This window comes from Acinonyx jubatus, chromosome D3 (assembly GCF_027475565.1).
Source record: "Acinonyx jubatus isolate Ajub_Pintada_27869175 chromosome D3, VMU_Ajub_asm_v1.0, whole genome shotgun sequence".
Classification (NCBI taxonomy): domain Eukaryota; kingdom Metazoa; phylum Chordata; class Mammalia; order Carnivora; family Felidae; genus Acinonyx; species Acinonyx jubatus.
Genome location: NC_069392.1, coordinates 56,792,344 through 56,810,026, shown reverse-complemented (window position 1 = coordinate 56,810,026; position 17,683 = coordinate 56,792,344). Strand labels below are relative to the sequence as shown.

The 17,683-nt window shown below is 55.2% G+C and overlaps 2 protein-coding genes across 51 annotated transcripts in view; one reads left to right on the top strand and one right to left on the bottom strand.

Annotated features, from left to right (window-relative positions):
- The window catches only part of CELF4 (CUGBP Elav-like family member 4), a 297,439-nt gene that overhangs the window by 275,939 nt on the left and 3,817 nt on the right, over positions 1-17,683 (top strand). For 8 of the 50 annotated variants that reach the window (XM_027068847.2, XM_027068853.2, XM_027068850.2 and 5 more), the window contains exons 10-12: positions 223-303; positions 5,231-5,314; positions 10,603-10,774. In XM_027068847.2, the coding sequence (XP_026924648.1) occupies positions 223-303; positions 5,231-5,314; positions 10,603-10,730 (293 nt within the window). In that variant the 3' untranslated portion in view covers positions 10,731-10,774. Of the gene's footprint in view, positions 1-219; positions 304-5,230; positions 5,375-10,121; positions 10,201-10,602; positions 10,775-17,242; positions 17,331-17,683 lie in introns of those variants that run through there. The other 42 variants (XM_027068843.2, XM_027068874.2, XM_027068845.2 and 39 more) reach the window with 10 other exon arrangements.
- KIAA1328 (KIAA1328 ortholog) overlaps positions 17,600-17,683 on the bottom strand; it is a 355,545-nt gene continuing 355,461 nt past the window's right edge. Inside the window, exon 11 of the mRNA XM_053206692.1 lies at positions 17,600-17,624. Coding sequence (XP_053062667.1) covers positions 17,615-17,624 — 10 coding nt within the window. The 3' untranslated portion in view covers positions 17,600-17,614. The remainder of the gene's footprint in view (positions 17,625-17,683) is intronic.

Here is a 17,683-nt window from a genome sequence, read left to right as displayed (position 1 = left end):
CTTCCCCCAGCTGCATGCACGCGTACACACACACACACACACACACACACACTGCTGAACTGGCTTTATCTTAAGTGACTAAGCTAAAACGCCCCTTTTGGCTGGTCTGCTTTTACTGCTCAACACTGAAGTTTCTCTCTTTCTTCCTGCCTCTCACTCTGTCTCTCTCCATGTCACTGTCGCTGTCTCTCCTCTCGCCTCTTCTCTTTGGCCCTCCAGCAGCCGCCTACCCTGCTGCCTATGGTCAGATAAGCCAGGCCTTTCCTCAGCCACCTCCAATGATCCCCCAGCAACAGAGAGAAGGTGAGTTTTTGAGCTGGGGCTCCTAGGCCCCTCCCCACCCCCTTCTGTCCCCAAAGGGGCTGCTCACCTGGGCCTTCGGCTGGGGTGTTTCATTTGAAAGGTGACCATGTTTGTGTGTGGTGTTGAGGAGGGTGAGGGAAGACAGCCCGATCGTGACATGGTGCATTTTCCAATCCAAACATGGAGGTGGGCTTCTTAAGGGCAGCTCTGGAAACCCAAGTGGCAGGAGGGCAGGAAGGTGGAGCCCTGGAAGAGGTGGGGGTCCAAGAATCCCCCATCCCCTGATGGGCAGGATTTGGCCAGTGGAGAGGAAGGGGAGAAGTAGGAATTCTCACCGTGGGGCCGGAGTAGGGAGACCTGTTCATCACGGACAGGAGAACTTGTATCCTCTGGGTGCTCCCAGCTGGAGCTCCCAGGGTGAGACTCCACAGGCAGGTGCGGGAGTGGGAGTGCCTCTGTGCAGCCTAGTGGAAGGAGAGGTGCCTGGAAAGTCACATCCAGAGGCCCTGGTGTGCACAGGGCAGGCAAGGCCAGTGGGGTTTGGGAGGCTGGGATCTGATAAAGACCCTCAGTGTCTTCCTGTTCCAGAGACCAGAGACCCACAGGGAGCTGGATAAATAAGCCCACCCTCAGGATTCTGTGGGCATGCTCACAGAGAGCCCAGTGGAGGGGGGGGGGGGGAAGGGATACTAATAAGGTCTTGCCTTCCCCAGCCCATGAAAAGGGTTACCCACCAGTGAGGCCACTGCATCTGTCTCAGGAGCCCATTTGGCCAGAGGATTCCAATGGTCTCCAGATAAGCAGCTCATAGTCCCTGCAGCATAGGTCCCCAGAGCCAGGAGATGTGGGTTAGCCCTGGAAAGGACCCCGGGGTCTGCTAGTCCTAACGCATTGGTCGGACGGGCCCCAAACATGCCCCAGATGGCTGAGAACCTGGACTTCTAAGCAAATCCATCTGGATCTGACTCCCAGTTAATGGCCACCTTCTGCCCCTTCCCCTTGATGTCCTTACCTATAAAATGAGAACAGTGAGGATTAGTTGCTAGAGAAGCATGAAACTCAAAGCTCACGTCTGACTCAGAAGTCCAGAAATTTCCTATGGATTTCTCGCTGTGCACACAGCCTTTCCTTCACCAAACCGTCATCCCTCCAAAGTTGTACATGATGCCCACCACCCCAGTTGACACACACTGGGAAGCTCCTGAGATCTGTGTCATCACCTCTCCATGGCCAGGAAGGCCAAGCTACAGGAACCCAGAGGAGTGTGCGGTGGGGCCCCTGCCCACAGCCTGCAAACACGGCCTGCTCTGGCTCTGTCCGGAGTGGCATCTGGGCCCGCTGGTGGTGAAGTGGGGGCGGGGGGTCCATTAGCCCTGCTTCCACCAGAGGGTCCCTTCATTGGTCTGTGGCCCTTGAGCCTGCTTTGCTCCTGCCCTCCTCCCCTTCAGTCCAGCTCTTCCAGTGCCACGTCAGTGAGAGCAGAGCCATGAAGGGCAGGGTCCAAGAGTCCCAGTCTTGCCCGTCCAAGCCCAGACCAGAGCACAGTGGCCACAGGCACTATCACCCCACTGGCCTTAGGCTGACACACCCTCAGCCCGCAGTCAGTGCCCTGCATCACTCTGGCCTGTGGGCTCAGGGGTCTCTAAACTCTGCCACACACACACACATGCACACACGTGCACACACACACGCCTGCAGGTCAGTGCTTCTCTGACCAATACACAGGTTAGCCCCTAACCCTGGCCTTAGATAGACTGAGACCCTCCATCTACTCCCTGTTCGTCCTCTCTTACACTCTGCACCACCCCATGTGTCTCACTCTGCACTTCTCATACCTTCCTTCCATCTCTGAGCAGCTGCAGCTCCCTACCCCTGTGCCCAGCTCCCCAGACCAGACCTGGTGAGGCCAGTCTCTGCTCCAGCCATCTCTCAGATGCGGAATCTCCCTTTATTGTCCACACTCTTCCTGACGGGAGCACAGGACGAGCCACCATAGGAGAGCAGGGCATGGGGAGGGGTGAATCGTGGACCCAGATGTGTACAGAACCAGGTTTCATACAAGGGTGAGCTCATGGTGCTGGGAGCGGGGCTGTCAGAGAAGGCTTCGGGGGCCTTGGAGGATGAGGTCTTCAGCACATAAATATGGACAGACAGACACTCAAGGCAGGGAGAACAGGAACAAAGGCATGGGTGCTGCAAAGTATGAGGTGAGCCTGGGCTTGGGGACGGGACCAGGTGGGGAGACAGGACGGGGTGGGCTGCAGCCAGACCAGAGTCATGTCCACAGTGTTACATGAAGCACAGGTGAGAAAGAAGGCTGTGTTCCTCCAGCCATGACAGTGGTTGGCCCTTTCTGTCATGGTTACCACCCCCCGTGAATGTCACTGACATACTTGTACACACTGGTTGTGGGAGAGACCTCCTTCCAGGACCTTGTCTTTGAGCCGAGCCTGAAAACCAACAGATGCCTGAATTCCTGGAGGCTCTCAGCTCCACAGATGGGTTGAGGTTACCCTCGGGGCTGCTCCAATCCTGGCTCTGCCCAGGGCTGCAATGTGGCCAGAATAATCACCTCCTATGTCTGGAGCCCTGCTTCACCATTTCTCAGAAGGCTGGGTGGGACCAGATTGATCTTACAGTCCTGCTGGTGATGCCATCTGGATGCTGTACCATCTGTGGATGAGGAAATGCAGGAAGGGCTTGGGGATGGAAGACAATGTGTGTGCTCCCTCTGGAGGGGTGAGGGGCAGGGGGCTAAGCTGGGGCTGTGAGAGCCATTCCTGTGAAGTTCAATGACACACCATACTGATGGGATGAGCCTGTGGGCTCTGACCTTGAAGGCTCTTTGAGACTTTAAGTTGAATAGATATAACATCCACATAAAGCATCTTGTTGAACTTGAAGTGAGGGTCCCAGGTTCAAGGCAGGTGGCTACATGGGGTGGGACAGTGAGGGAAGCCTGAAGAATGGGATGGAAGGAAGAAGGAAGGCAGTGCTGAGGGAGGGGCAGGAGGGCTTAGAGCGAAAGGAGAAAGAGCCTCAGACCACAGATTGTAGACTTGGGGAGCAATGGAAGAGAGAAGGTATGGGGAGATTCTGGGTGGGAGTCCTGGAGGAGGTGTGGCTTAGATTAGGCCTTCAAGCTGATTTCTGCCCAGAGGGGACTCACATCTAGCTGGAGACCATCAAGGGACGCATTTAGAGTATGAACCAGTGAGAACATGGCATGGCTGGAGATGGGGTAAGCTTGGGGGATTCAGCAGCAGGGACCCCTGGAGATGGGTGAGGGAGCATGCTTGCGTGGGTTCTGAATGCGCCGTCAGCAGGCACTTTTCCTGGGAGACAGTGGTCCAAGAAGGAGAGGCTGAGGGTGGGAGGTTGAGGGTCGATAATGCAGGATGGGGACCAAGGACCCAGGAGGTCAGACGCTCAGAGGGTCGCTTTGGTGGTCAAAGGGGTCTTTGGAAGGAACAAGGAGGAGAGTGAGGGTCCAGAGACTTGCTCCTGAACTGGGTTACCTGGCAACCTCACCTGTCCCAGAGAAGCAGGATGTGGTTCTGGCCTTGCAGCCACACACAGCCCACGTAGATGCCTTACTGCCTTCACTTTTGAGCTCATGCTTAGTCTCAACCAGTCTCTGGTCAGAGCCTCGGTTCTTCTATGTCTCTAACAAATGCAGCTTTGCATGGCCTCCACAGGTTGGAAACCATCACTGGAATGACCACGTTCTAAAAGGTTAATAACACGTAGCATACTCTGTTTAAAATGGCAAGAAAGAGATGAATCATCTTGGAAATATTTCCATTTCAAAGTTAAAATTGAGAATTATGGTTATTTAAACAAAACATAACTCTTTAGCTGTTTGGAAATTTTAGAAATCCAAAGGCTTCAACAGTGTTCAGGGTTTCTGGGCATGGAGATTTATGATAGGGAGAGAGGAAAGCACAGAGTTCAGAAGCAGATGGCCTGGGTCCATATCCTGGCTCTCTCACCTCAGCCGTGTGATTTTTGGCAGGTGACTTAACCTCTCTGGGCCTCCGTTTGCTCATCTGTAGTGGGAGTGATGACAGTACTTGCCTCAGAGGGCTGCTAGAAGATTCAGTGACTTAACCTACATATAAAGCGCTTAGAAGAGCCTGACATGTAGTTCACGCTGTAGAAGTGGCAGGTTGTTACCGCTGTCAGGAAATGGGGAGCTCCGTGTAATAAGGCTTGCGGGTACCCCGGCTAATCACGGAGCCGTGCCGTGAAACCCCTCCTGTGCACCTAACCTGTCGGAGGAGGCTAGAGAAGTCCTGATGTCTGCACTCGGGACTGGGGCTGAGTGAGAGGTTTGGGGCAGGGGAAGGTTGGGCACCAGGTGGCAAGCAGTGGCTGCAGATTTTGGAGGAAGATGGGCCAAGCAGCAGCCAGCCAGGAGGTACCAGCTGGGGCCTGGCTGTGGGACGTGACAAGAAGCTTCTCACCTGGCACCACGGGCCTGCTGGGCTGCCCAGGGCCATTCCAGAGCAGGCACTGGGCCGGAGGGTGGCCGCCTGGCCTTCCCCAGCTCTCTCTACTCCTGCCTGTCCTCAGCACCTCCTCTCCCTGGCTGACCAGGCCTTGGCACATTTACCCCCTTCACTCGTCAGCTCTGCCCCTGGAGCGAGTTGCCAGGCACCATCTTATAGATCCATTTTGCAGCAAAGGTGACTGAGGCACAGAGAGGTTCAGTGACTTGCCCAAGGGCAGGGCGGAGACCAGAGCTCAGGCTTGGGGCTCAGCAGTCCCCACTCCTCCATGACCGCCCTTGGATCTTGGATGAGACCCCCCCTCCCAACCTTGCCCCCCTCCCTGCTGCCGCTGCCTAACTCGCTCACCTCTCCTCTGTCTCTCTCTTCCCCCCACCCCGCCATCCCTCCTCCCTGCCCCACCCCCCCCACCGCAGGGCCCGAGGGCTGTAACCTGTTCATCTACCATCTGCCCCAGGAGTTTGGGGACGCTGAGCTGATGCAGATGTTCCTCCCTTTCGGTAATGTCATCTCCTCGAAAGTGTTTGTGGATCGGGCGACTAACCAAAGTAAATGCTTTGGTGGGTAAAGATAACAAACCAACTAGCTTCACCCAGGACAGGGCGGTGCTCGCACCAATTTACCGGTGTCCGACTGCTTTTAACCTGCTCCTTCACATCGCCCCCACCCCCAGGTGCTCCCTATGGCTCAGCCCCCAGCCTCCACCTCCCACTCCTCTTCTCTCTGCTACTGTTCTTTTGGCTTCTTGGCTTTCCCTGCCCGCCCATGCCCCCCCCCTCCCCCATCACAGTCCAAGAGACAGGTCCCCCTGCCTGCCACAAGGCCCAGTTTCCACCCACTGAGAAGGGGAAGGAGTCACCTTGGGCCAGGGTGGTGGAGGCATCGAGCAGAGCCCATTCTCCCAGCAGCTCCCCGTCTTGCAATCATAGAGGCCCTGGTGGATGCCACGCATGATCCTTGGGGTGGGGGGGTCTGCCCAGCTGAGGCCCCTATCCTGCCTGCCCCTCGGCCTCCTCTCTGCCCTGCCCCTGCCGCCCTTCTCTGTCTACCCTGCTCTTTGCTCCCCTCCTGCCACCCACTGAACCCTCCTTCCCCCACCACCCCCTCAGGCCACCAGAGCCACATTGCTGAGGAGTCAGGAAGAACAAACTGGTCCTGCCCTCAGGAAGCCTCAGGTCTGAGCTTAGATGAAAATCATGCCTACCCCGCAGCACTGAAGTCTGCAAGGCACCAAGTAATGGAGCAAAGAGAAAGGCAGGTGGATGGAAACAGTGAGGAAGGGGAGGGAACTCTGCAGAGGGAGAACAAAGTGGGTGTGGGAGCCTAAGGACACTGAATGAGGGAGCCAGCAGGAGGCTTGGGGAGAAGGGATCCTGGGAGGCCAGCTGTGAGGGAGGGGCTGTGTTGGGGGGACTGACCATCAGACGAGGATACTCCTGGGATGGAGGCAGAGGGAGATGAGGGGAGGTCCTTGAGCTGAGAGTAATAGAAGGAAAATACAGCTTTTAGGAAGTGTGCATGGCGGCAGGATGCTAGACGGGATGGGGGACTTGGGAAGATTTGGAGTATGGTTGTCAGATAAAATATAGGGTTCCCAGTTAAACTGGAATTTCTGATGAACAATGGATGCATCTTTTGTGTGTAAGTATGTCCCAAATATTATATGCAATATGTTCCATGCAATATTGGGGATATACTTACAGTAAAAAAATATTCATTGTTTACCTGAGATTTCAATTCAACTGAGCATCCTGTGTTTGGATTTGCTGCAGACCTCCTGGAATTCGGCCTCTCCCACACCTCTCCCCTCCACTCCTCCTTAGCTCCTCTCCTGCCTCCTCTTTTGCCTCTATTAGCTGTGCCTCCGCGGCTAGATCCACTCATGGGTCCCCGAGGAGTGAGGAGTCCAGTCCCCAGAAGAGCCACACATGGGACCAGAGCTGGGTCTGCCAGAAGCTTAGCTCTCCAGGTCGAACCCCAGATCCTGGGTCTGTGAGGACAGAGTAGGGGCCTGTGTTACCTGGGGAACCCCGATCACAGCTTGGGACGGTGTAGGGGAGACCATACAAATGTGTAGAAGCATCAGCAAGCCCTTGTTAAAGAGATTCCAGTTTGGAGACCACTTTCCCAGAACCATGAAAGGCTTGTGGTTTTAGATAATATTCCCCAAAGCAGTCAAGACCTTTGAACCTTTGTCCCTTGCCCTCTGGCAGCCGCCACAGGAAGTTTGTGGTACTTGGAGGGCATAGAGTTGCCCCAGGAGTTCATTTGTCTTTGGGTATGAGAAGACAAAGAAAAAGACAGAGACAGGGGTTGAGCCCCTCCCTTGTTGGACTGATACTTCTCCTGACAAATTACAATTACATATGTAAGAACAACAAACTGGAGATTATTGCCTTTGCTCTTTAAATAAGCCTTGAATGTTCCCTACATCAGAAGAAAGACATCTGCTAAGAGCCCACAAAGCTCTGGGCACCTGGGCCAGCGGGCTTGGTCTCCGGCCTCAACCTCGGAGCATTTGTGCTGTGGCTCCTGTGAACACAGCCCGTTTTTTCGTAGCCATTCTTGGAGTCTGCCCCAGACACTACCCTTGCCATTTGCCTATTTAAATTCTCCAGGACCAAGGTTTTTTTCCCTGCTTTTTCTGAAAATCATCTTCTGTATACCTCTACTCTGGCTCTTTCCTTTATTCCTGAACAGACAGACTTCTAGCACTAAACATCCACTGGCCTTAGAGAAGGATGCGCTCCTGCCTTGAGGGCCCAGCTGGGCCCAGTCCTTCCTCCCAGAGCCCCCGGGGTTCCTTTTTTCTTGCTCAGGCAGCTGAGTTTTCCGCAACTCCCCCGGAGGCCTTTAGTGTGAGAACCAGCTCCAGCACTCATTCAAAGTCAGGTCATTTAACTCAGAGCCTCAGTGTTCTCATTTGTGAAATGAGGACACTGGTAGTCATTTCTCAGGGGCGGGGCCCAGTGTGAGGTTACAGGAGGGTGGCTGTGTGTGAGGGGCTTTGCCAGAGTAAACCCTCAGGAGAGGCGAGAACGCCCTTTGTTCCCAAAAGGAGGAATCGTTTTTTGAGTAAATGTGGTCCTATGTTAAAGTGAACCCCTCAAAGGCCACACTTGTTCTTTATAAGCATAAACAGAATCTCCCAGGGGGCTTTGTGAGCTGATGTGCAGCGCTAATGGTAGCTATGTTGGAAGAAGGGCTCGGGGGACACCAGGAAGGTATCCTCCCCACATGGCTCCCCACAATCTGTGAGGCAAGAACCTTCTCAAGGTTGGGGGGGATGGGGGGATCAGACTCTGGGAGGAGGGACGTAGTCCTAGAAACCACAACAATGGGAGATGGTGTCCAGAGCCCCGTTCAGCAACCCTGACTGCTCACCAGTTAACAAAACTAGTTGAGGAAGAGAAGTTTCCTTGAGCCTGGAACCCTTCCCAACCCCCCGGGGCTTCGAGAGACTCTAAACTCTTCTGTGAAGGCTGGGCTTCTTCCCTGCAGGACCTCTTCTCCCCCACTCTCCCCACTGGGTGGCTGCCTCTCTGCCCTAGATAGCACCTCCAGCCCTTCTGTCTTTCTCCCAGCTCTTCTCTGCTTTGCTCAGATTTGTTTCCTGCAAAAAGAGCCACTGAGGACAGGGGGCAGGTGGCGAGGTAGAGTTGGAGCTGACAGGCCAGCAGAGGAGAGAGGGGTGGAACCTGTCACCCTCAGTGAGGCTGTCTGGTCCCAGCAGGGAGAGACGATTTAGTTCAACCACCTTCCTAAATCTGGGGGAGAGCAGTGTAACAGACTTACAGTGCACAGCTTTGAAAACTGTTCTGCTCTGCTAAGACTTGACTGTGGTCATCGGACGCAGATGTGGGTGGGGTGAGGGATTGGCTGGGGGGGAGATGAGAGGAGGAGGTAGAAGGATGCCTCATGCTGATCTCCAACTATGGGCAACCTGCAATCTCTTCTGTTTTGGCATATGGACTTACACAGATGTTGGTTATGTTTCTCTGGGCCCGACTCACCAAGACCATCTGAGCTCACGTGCACCTACTCTTGTGTATACTCACTGCGTGTACACACACCCTCTCCCCCATCTTTGATGGCTCATGGCTGTAAGGACAAATGTGAGCAAACATGAGCGAAAGCAGGAAGGAGACAAGAGAAAGAGGAAAGAGGCCAGTGGAGGCAGTGTCTAGGGCAGAGGTAAAAAGACAGAGTTATCACATAGGGAGAGTGAGGGAGGGGTCACGGACAGGCCCAACGTACCACGGACAGCCAAGAAAACAGCTAGATCTTCAGTGGGGTCTGTACACCTGTCGCTTACATATCTCAAGGCCATTTGGAGACAAACACCCCAAATGAGACATTTGCAGGATGGGAACCTCGCCAAACTTAGTTTTGTATATTTTGCAGGATCTAACTCCATTTTACAAGAGAAAGGGCCTCTAAAGTCAAACAAATTCCAGGAGATACTAGGCTAAACAAAGCTATAAAGGTTTATTTACTGGAGGACTTGGGGCAGGTGGGGGGGGGTGTTGTTTGTTAATGTGCCTTGAACTGTCCCAGATTGGCATAGTGGTAAGCCTACTTGACCACAGAAGCCCCTTTTTCAGAAGCACCAATTAGGGCCAGTTTAGGAAATGCTAATGTAAAATGTAGTCTCTGTAAGGAGTTGCATTCAAAGGACAAGAACCTTTGTCCTTAGAAGGAGAGACAGACACCCTTTCCCAAAGGGTGACTTCTAAACTAACTTTCAGAACCTTACCATCCCCAACTGGGAACTGCTTGTTTCAGAAGGTGACTGGGAACCATAGATGGTTCTGTATCTCATTCTGGGATGTTGGGAGGAGTGAACCTGTGAAAAGCACTTATGCAGTCCCTGGGTAACAGGGAAGGCTCTCAACTAAGTTTTACTAATAGTGTTAATTTGTACACCACTATTGTTATTATAGATACCATGAGGGTTTCATAGGGGACACATCAATTACGTGCTTAGAATCCAGGGCAAGAGCACCTACTTCCCAAGTCTTGGATTGTTACTAGGGAGGTGCTGACAGCCCCTGGGTGCGAAGTGGTGGGTTTCTGCGAGTGGGACGGGATTTAGGCAAGTGTCTGCCAGGAGCCTGGCTGGGGGCAACCTTGCCCAGGACCGGGAGGGGGGCCGAGGGCCGTGAGGACTGTCAGACTGTCAGCCCCTGCCCTCCCCGCGGCCAAGGGGCCCTCGCGAGGGGGGGGGGGGCGGCTGGAAACGGCGGTGGAGAGGTTTTCTCCGGGGTGCCCCCCTCCCTCCCCCTCGCACTCCTCTCTCTCCCCCAGGCCGGCACTCTGTGCCCTCCCGCTGCCAGGCCCCCTCCTGTCAGGGAGGACAGTGTCCAATAAACTCCTCCACCCGCAGGTGTGTCCGCCCTCCCACCGAAGGAGAGGGCTGAGGTGCCGGGGCCGGCCGGGGTGGGGGGCGAGGGCGCCCAGGAAAGTGGCGCCGCCCAAAGCCGCGGTGGAGCTGGGGAGGCCCTGCCGGGCGGCGCCGGTCGGCGAGGCCTGGAGCCCCGGACACGCCCACCCCGGGAGGGGCCGCGCGCTCGCGGGCTGTGGGGGGCGTGAGGCCGGGCCGGGGCGGGGCCCCGAGGGGGGGAGGAGCCTCGAGGCCCCCCCCTCCTGCCCGAGGCGCGGCGGGAGCGCAGGGTGGGGCCGCCGCCCGCCCCGCCCCGCCCCCGGGCCCCGCCCTTCTCCCCACCCACCCCTCCCCGCCGGGGCGGCCCCGTGGAAACCCAGGCCCTCGTCCCTCGTGTCTCGCCAGGCTTCGTGAGCTTCGACAACCCGGCCAGCGCGCAGACCGCCATCCAGGCCATGAACGGCTTCCAGATCGGCATGAAGAGGCTCAAGGTGCAGCTGAAGCGGCCCAAAGACGCCAATCGCCCATACTGAGCGCCGGCGGGAGCGTCCCCCGGGGGAGACCAGGACTCGCACAGGTAACCGGGGGCGGCCGGGGCGCGGGGACGGGGGGGGTGGGGGGTTGAGGAAGGGACACCGGACGGACCCGCCGCCTCCTCTGGCCTTCTTGAGCTGAACCTTCACTTGCCTTGGACCCGCTGCGCCCAGCTCGACCTGCTCCTCACCGGGTGCCTAGGGGACAGGCCTAGAGCTGTGGTCGTACCGGCAGAAATGGGCATGGCCATCCCCCTGCTGCAGAGCCAAGAGAAGCAGGAGTGAGGGAACCTTGCTGAGAAGGTGGGGTGAGCCCTGGGCCTGTACACCCAGGTCTACATAGTAATCCTGTTTGCCGGAAAACCCTGGGGTGAGCCTGTGGCAAGCTCGGGGACTGGGAAACTTTGGTGGGGGGAACTGTCCACATCTCCTGGGGCCTTCTCCTAGACTCCCTGGTTCTCCCCTCCCCATCTGTCCTATCTTGAGGGCTGGTGGACTTTAGACAGGTGACTCCCTCACCCCTCCAATTCTAGAGCTCAGTCAGTCTGGGGCAGAAGCTGAGGAGGGTGATGGCACAGCACTGGGCCATCTACCCTGCCTGCTTTAAAGAGGCCATGACAAGTGGACAGTCATCACTTTTCCCTACTCAGTCTTGGTTCTGCCTTGCAGCTGGAGAAAAAGTTGCCCACTCCTCTTCCAGGCCACTTGTTCCCCTGGGTGAAGCGGCTTCCTGGGGAAAAGAGGGAGGGGGGAGATGTACCAGGCCCTCCTTCAACCTGGTATCCCACATTGCTGTGCACTCCTGTAGGCCCAGCTCACCCACAAGCCAAAGGCAAGCCTCCAAGCTCCTCTGCCCTGCACTCCATCAGCAGTACTGTGCACCAGTCCCACTTAGGAACTTGAGACTCAGCACTGAATAAGACTGGCAAGAACCTTTGTCCTTAGAAGGGGAGACAGACAATAAACAATGACATGTGACCCAAGAGTAAATTATATAGTGTGTCAGAATTGTTGGTTACAGTTAAATCAGGGAGTTAGGGCAGGCCTTGTTGAGAAAGTGACTTTCGAGAAAAGACTTTAAGAAGGTGAGGCAGGGAGCCATGCCAGCTTCTGGAGGAGTGAGTCCTTCATCTGAAGGAACAGCCAGTGCAAAGCCTCCAAGGGGAGGGCAGGGTGGTGCATTTGAGAACTGCAGAACAAGGTGGCTGGAGGGGAGCCAGCTTGGGGGCATGGTGGGAGTAGAGATCTGAGAGGTGAGGAGAGGTGAGGAGGACCACCTGTGTTGGACCTATATAGACCATTGTAGGGACCGTGGCCACTCCTCTGAAACGGGGGAGTAGGTGGTGGGGAACCGTCGGAGAGCTCTGAGTAGAAGAGTGGCATTGACCCACTTGCATTTCAGCGTGATCACTGGTTGCTGTGTTGATACACAGTAGGACCCCAAGCAGAAGTTTAGTGCACAGACCACTCAGTCCAGGGCGACAGCAGTCGATGCGGTAGGAGGGGTTTGCATTCTTGATGTTCTTGGAAGGCAGAGCCAAGGATGCTGATGTGACAGAAGGAGTCGAGGATGACACTCAGCTTTTGGCTGGAGCGACTAAAAGAGCAGAGTTGCCGTGACCCAAGATGAAGAGGGGTTGGGGGAAAGACCAGGCACATGAGAGTTAGACATTCAAGTGGAGGTTCAGAGTCTGGAGTTTGGGAGGGAGAGTCCCAGTTTCCCCATCTCCCCCCTCAAACCCTATCACCGCCAGCAGCCATCTTCCACCCACCTGCGAGCAGCAGGACTCACCTCTCAGAGGGGATGCTTGAGCTTCTACTCTCTGCAAGGCTGGAAAAGCAAAACCCGCCTCTCTTGCCTCCTGAGTTCCCACCTCCTGCCCGTCTCTGGCTTCCGTGAAGATGTGTTCTCACATATGCATTCCGAGTGGGGTACCTTCTCGGGCCGGGCACCGGGCTTGGTGCTGGGATGCAAAGGTGAATGGGTCACCATCCTGCCTGCACGAGCTTCTGGCTCTGCAAGCACAGACCACAGGAAGCAGCTTGCAGGTGGGTGTACTTCCATAGGAGTGGGGACCGTTCAGTGAAAGCAGCCCTTTCTGGGCAGAGAGCAGGTTTCCTTAATGTAAGCTTAGCTCTGCCACTGAGGCATGACCTCTTGGGCTTCCGTTTCTGCATTAATGAAACCAAGGTATTGAAGGCATCAGAGGAGGGGGTGTGCTCCAGGGCCATGCCCTGAGATTCTGAGGGGCCCCTGTTGGGTGTATTCTGTGGCTCCCATGAAGGTGGCCAGTCTGAGCCTTCTAGACCTAGATGCCAAGCCAGGATAGAAACTGTAGGTCAGAGAAATCCGCAGAGGAGGAGGTAAGTAAGGCACATTTGTTGTTTGGCACAGAAGATAGGAAGTGGTCCACAGGGTAGAACCAGCCAGCAGTCATAGCTGGAGTGAGGGCTTGAGAGGTGTGGTTTAGAAAGCAGAGGGGTTCTTCCACCAGGGAAAGTGAAGGCCAGACAGATGAGAACCCGGACTTCACGTGGTGCTTACCGCGCACGGGGCACAGTTCCTGCAGGTAACAAGTCTAAGGTGTAATGGTAAAGCTGTGACTGCCTTTAACGTGGGTAGTGTTATCATCCCATTTTAAAGACAGAACACAAAAGATGAAGTCCCTTGGCCATCAGCTACTGAGTGGTAGAGCCACGATTTGAAGCCGTGGCCCAGTTACAGAGGCTGTGCTCGTAATGCCTTTAAGTAAGGAGAGTGATAACTTCCCCACTGTTATCCTAGTCCCAGCCCTCCCAGCCCAGAGTCTTGTCCTGAAGACATCTCATGTCTCTGGGCTCCTCCCTACTAAGCAGTCTTCCAAAAAACTATGATGTAACGTAACTCCCACAAATAACGCTGACTTTTAATCCATTTAGACAGATTTTAACAAAAGGGGATTTCAGGCTTCCCAACCTGAGACTGCTTGAGGCTGTAACAGAAGGAGGAGCTAAGACCAGGTGTGGGCTGAGGGGACTTCAGTGAGAAGTGGAGGAACTAACATGCAAAAGGTGCTAAAATACTCAGGATTTTACTGACCAGTAAAGGGTGTTTGTAAATGATGAGTCCTAGGTGCTCAGAAGGGCAGGGCTGACCTGAGCAGTGGCGGAGGGACAAGTCATAGCTAGGAGCAAAGGGGTCATGGGGAGGAGGAGATCTCAGGGCCTGACTGGCCACCCGCAGTGGCAGTGATGAAGGCAACATCACGGTGTCACAGCGTGGGGGCCAGGGCCTGGCCAGAACAGAAGTGTGGTGGGTCCAGGGGAGGAGAGGGACCCTGGGCAGGGCAGCTGGAGGGAGCGTAGTTGGGTGTAGGTTCCATAAGGGGAGGCCCAGGTAGGCTGGGGTGGGGTTGGGTCGCATTGGTTCTCTGCATCCTGCTGTCTCCCGAGGGTGTGATTCCCCCACCTGCTTCTGGCTTCCCAGCTGCCCCTGCCCCTCTGGCTGCTTGGGCTCATTATCTTGTACCAAGGTGGGAGGTTCTCCAAGAAATCTTTACTAGGAAACTAAGAGGAAGGAAGCAGAGGCAGGAAGACTGGGCAGAAATGCAAACACGCCAGGTCCACAGCCAGTGAGCAGCACACCCAAGTCCCTTGTCCTGCCACAGAGGTCAGTAGCATGCGCTGGGCCCCAAGCTGAGGGCAGGTTTGCAGACCCCTAACTCTGTGCTTCTGTGGCCGGAGGACACTGCACAGCATGTCTGACCTCAGTGGGAGTCCTCTCTCTTCCGGGCCCTGGGCTGTGGCTCTGAGTGTGCTTTTGCACGGTGTCTGCTCTGAGCTGTGCAGGTTTGGGTGCTCTGGGCCTGACCTGCACAGGGCTGGGCCGTGGCTTTGGGCCTTGGCCTTCTCTGACTGGATCCCAGCTGTGTTTAGAACCTGGCATCTGAATTGGCTTAGCTGACCAGGTCAGCTAATTTCCTGTCCCAGGTCATGAGTTGGAGCTCCCCAGGCCTGATTCAAGCTCCCTCACTGGTCAGTGACCCTGCTGCCACCTCTGGAACTGTACTTTGTGAGGATCTTTGAGAGGGTGGCCAAGAAGGGGTCACCCCTGCAGGCAGAGGCCCGGCTGCTCCCCGGTGAAGAGAGTAGCCAGCTAGTCAGCCGTGCACCGGCAGAGCCCTGGGGAGGTTCCTTAGGGATTGGATGAGTGTGACCGTGTGTTTGTGTTTGGGGGCCAAGCATGTGTGTGTGTGAGGGGCAAGAGTGTGCACAAGGAGTTCTCCACATTGGGCTTTGAGGAGGTGCTGTGTGATAGGCTTGGATCCTCAAGACCCAGGACGGCACAGGCACCAAAGGGCAGCTAGGGGCAGACTTGGGGCAGGCAAAGGAGCAAGTTCAGTGGGGAGGAATGGGCACCCTTGAAATGCTCAGGGCGGGTGTCGGGGGCTGGGGAAAGGAGGGGAGTTCCGCAGGGGGGTCCCTTATTTGCAGTTGCCAGAGCTGACACCTGGTGGCACTGCCCTCCTCGGTTCTTAGGCCTCCTCTCCCACCCAAAGGGATCAGCCCATTCATTGGATATCCTGGGTGGGTGGGGAAGGGCTGGAGATGTGGCATGTCAGGACTTCTGGGCCATGCGATGGGCCCCGGTCTCAGTGAGGGAGATCTGCTGTTGGAAAAACAAGAGCCCAGCTTGGATGGGCAGGCAGGCAGGGGGCGTGGAGGGAGAGCTTCTTGATGAAGGCAGAGCTGGAGGCTGGGTCACCCCTCAGCTACTTGGTAGCTTATCCACAGTGACATTTCAGGTCCCAGGCTTCCCTCCCACACTCCCTGAAGAAAGACATAAAGCTTAGAGTGGAAGTCTGCTCTGTGCAGAAGCCCGGTGGATTGAGAGCCCTGCAGATAAGCCGGGTGCGGAGGCTTTGGCACAGGCCCGAGTGCTGCAGGGGAGCAGGGGCTGGGGAGCAAGCTCAAAGGTAACCATGAGGAGGGGGTAGGGCTGGGGACCCCCAAATCCCCAGGTTGGGGCAAAGGACCGTGAAGTGGTGAGGAGTGCAGAAGATAACTCAAAGTGGAAACATTTGATGATGCCTGACAGAGAAGGGGACTCAGCCTCAACCACTTGGGGCTCCGCCAGTAAAGAAGGCAGGTAAGGGCCTGTGAGATGGGCCAGTCTAGAAAGATACACATGCAGGGGTGTAGGGAATGGAGAAGGAGGAGGTGGAGTAAGGGAGGTCAGCAGAGCAGGAGTGACAGCAGCAGAGACTGGAGACCTACAGCCAGAGCACCTCCCTCTCTGGTGGACTGTCCTTTTCTGTGTTACCCACCCTGCAGGATGCTCTATAGTCTTCCATTTAGCCCTGTCACGGGTCAGCACTGTGGGCCTTCTTAAGGCTTCACAGGCCGGGAAGCAGCTTCACTTTGGCCACGTGGGCCACCTTGGGAGCAAAGCAAAGGGTACGAAGTGATCGTGAAATGAAGTCAGCGATGCCGAGGCGTGTTTATAGAATTCCGGTAACATTGATGTGATTTACTCTCCATCTCAAAACTGAACATGTTCGTTTTCTGAAGGTTCTGAGAAAAGAGGGTTGAGGCAGAACGGAAGAGGAGAGAGGACCATAGCACCACACAGTGGGTGCTCCTGCTGTGGAGACGCCCTTCTCTAGGAATGGTGGCCAAGGCGGGACCAAAGGGGCGGGAGGGCCGAGTTGCTGTCGGTGTGGACAGTACTGCAGCAGCAAAGTGCTCCGTGGATGGACCCTTCGGATACAAGTCACCCTAGCCAGCCTCTGATCTACCCTGCAATTCAGGGCCACCCTGACAGGCTCCCCCTGCTGGTCCACAGGCTGACGCCACAGAAGGCTGGGGTGGGGTGAGGAGAGCGTGACCCCCCACCCCCCACCCCCCCCCCACCGGGGAAAGAGAACCGTGGATGATACAAAGCAGAGGGTGTGCTCCCCGATCTGCTTGCTGGCCACGGTGGCTTGAGGGGCTGTTTTCTTTTTTCCTAGCCCTCTTGCCAAACTGCCCACGCCCCTCCTCCTCTTCCCAACGCATGATGGATGCCCTTAGTGGCCCTGTGTGAGGTTCTGCTACTGTTCACAGTGGATCACGTGTCTGCATAAACAACCGTGTGTGTGTACGTGTGTGTGCGTGTGTGTGTGTGTGTTGATGTGCCCATGTCCTTTGTCTGCCGGCTTCCTCCATTCTTTGAGTTCGTTTCAGTTCTCTTATGATTTGACTGCTGTTCTCTCATCCGAGCTTTTAGATTGATGCTGTGGTCTGGTGCTGTATAAATATTTTTCCTTTTGATTTTGTTTTAACTTTTCCTTGCCCTTCTTCACCCTCAACCCAACTGTCCCTGCCCTTCCACACTCCCCAACCCCACCCGACCTGCCCCCACCTCTTCCCTCCCCCTTGCCCACACTCTCTTGTCCTCTCTTTCTTTCTCTCTCTCTCTCTCTACATATATAAATATATATATAAATCTTTTCTTCTTTTGTCATTCAATCAAATTCCAACAACCCAACCAGGGCCAGTCAAATCCACCACAGTCTCGCGCTGAGCTAGGAATAAAGTTCACGTAATCACATGAGAGTGGAGAAAACAGTCCCCCATCCGTAAGTTCAAATCAACTCAAAGTTCACAGTGTGACATGATGGCGTCATGTAACAAGGCTAAGAATCGGTTGCATGACAATTGCCGTCAAGTTTCGTGGAGGTGCTGTGATTGGAGCGTTTTTCTTGGATGTTGTATCAGTTGATGATTGGCCAGTCATGATCACACGTGCATTTTCTTGACTTTTGTGCTGCCACAATCTTTTTTGCTGTGCTCATTTTTGTTTTGTTCTTGGTGCTTGCAGTGGTTTTACTTTCTGTTGTTTGGTTTTTCTTGTTCAGCGTTTTTTATGCTTCTCTAGATGTCACATAGAGAAAAAAACAAAACAAAAGAACAAAAAAATAGTAAAAATAAAG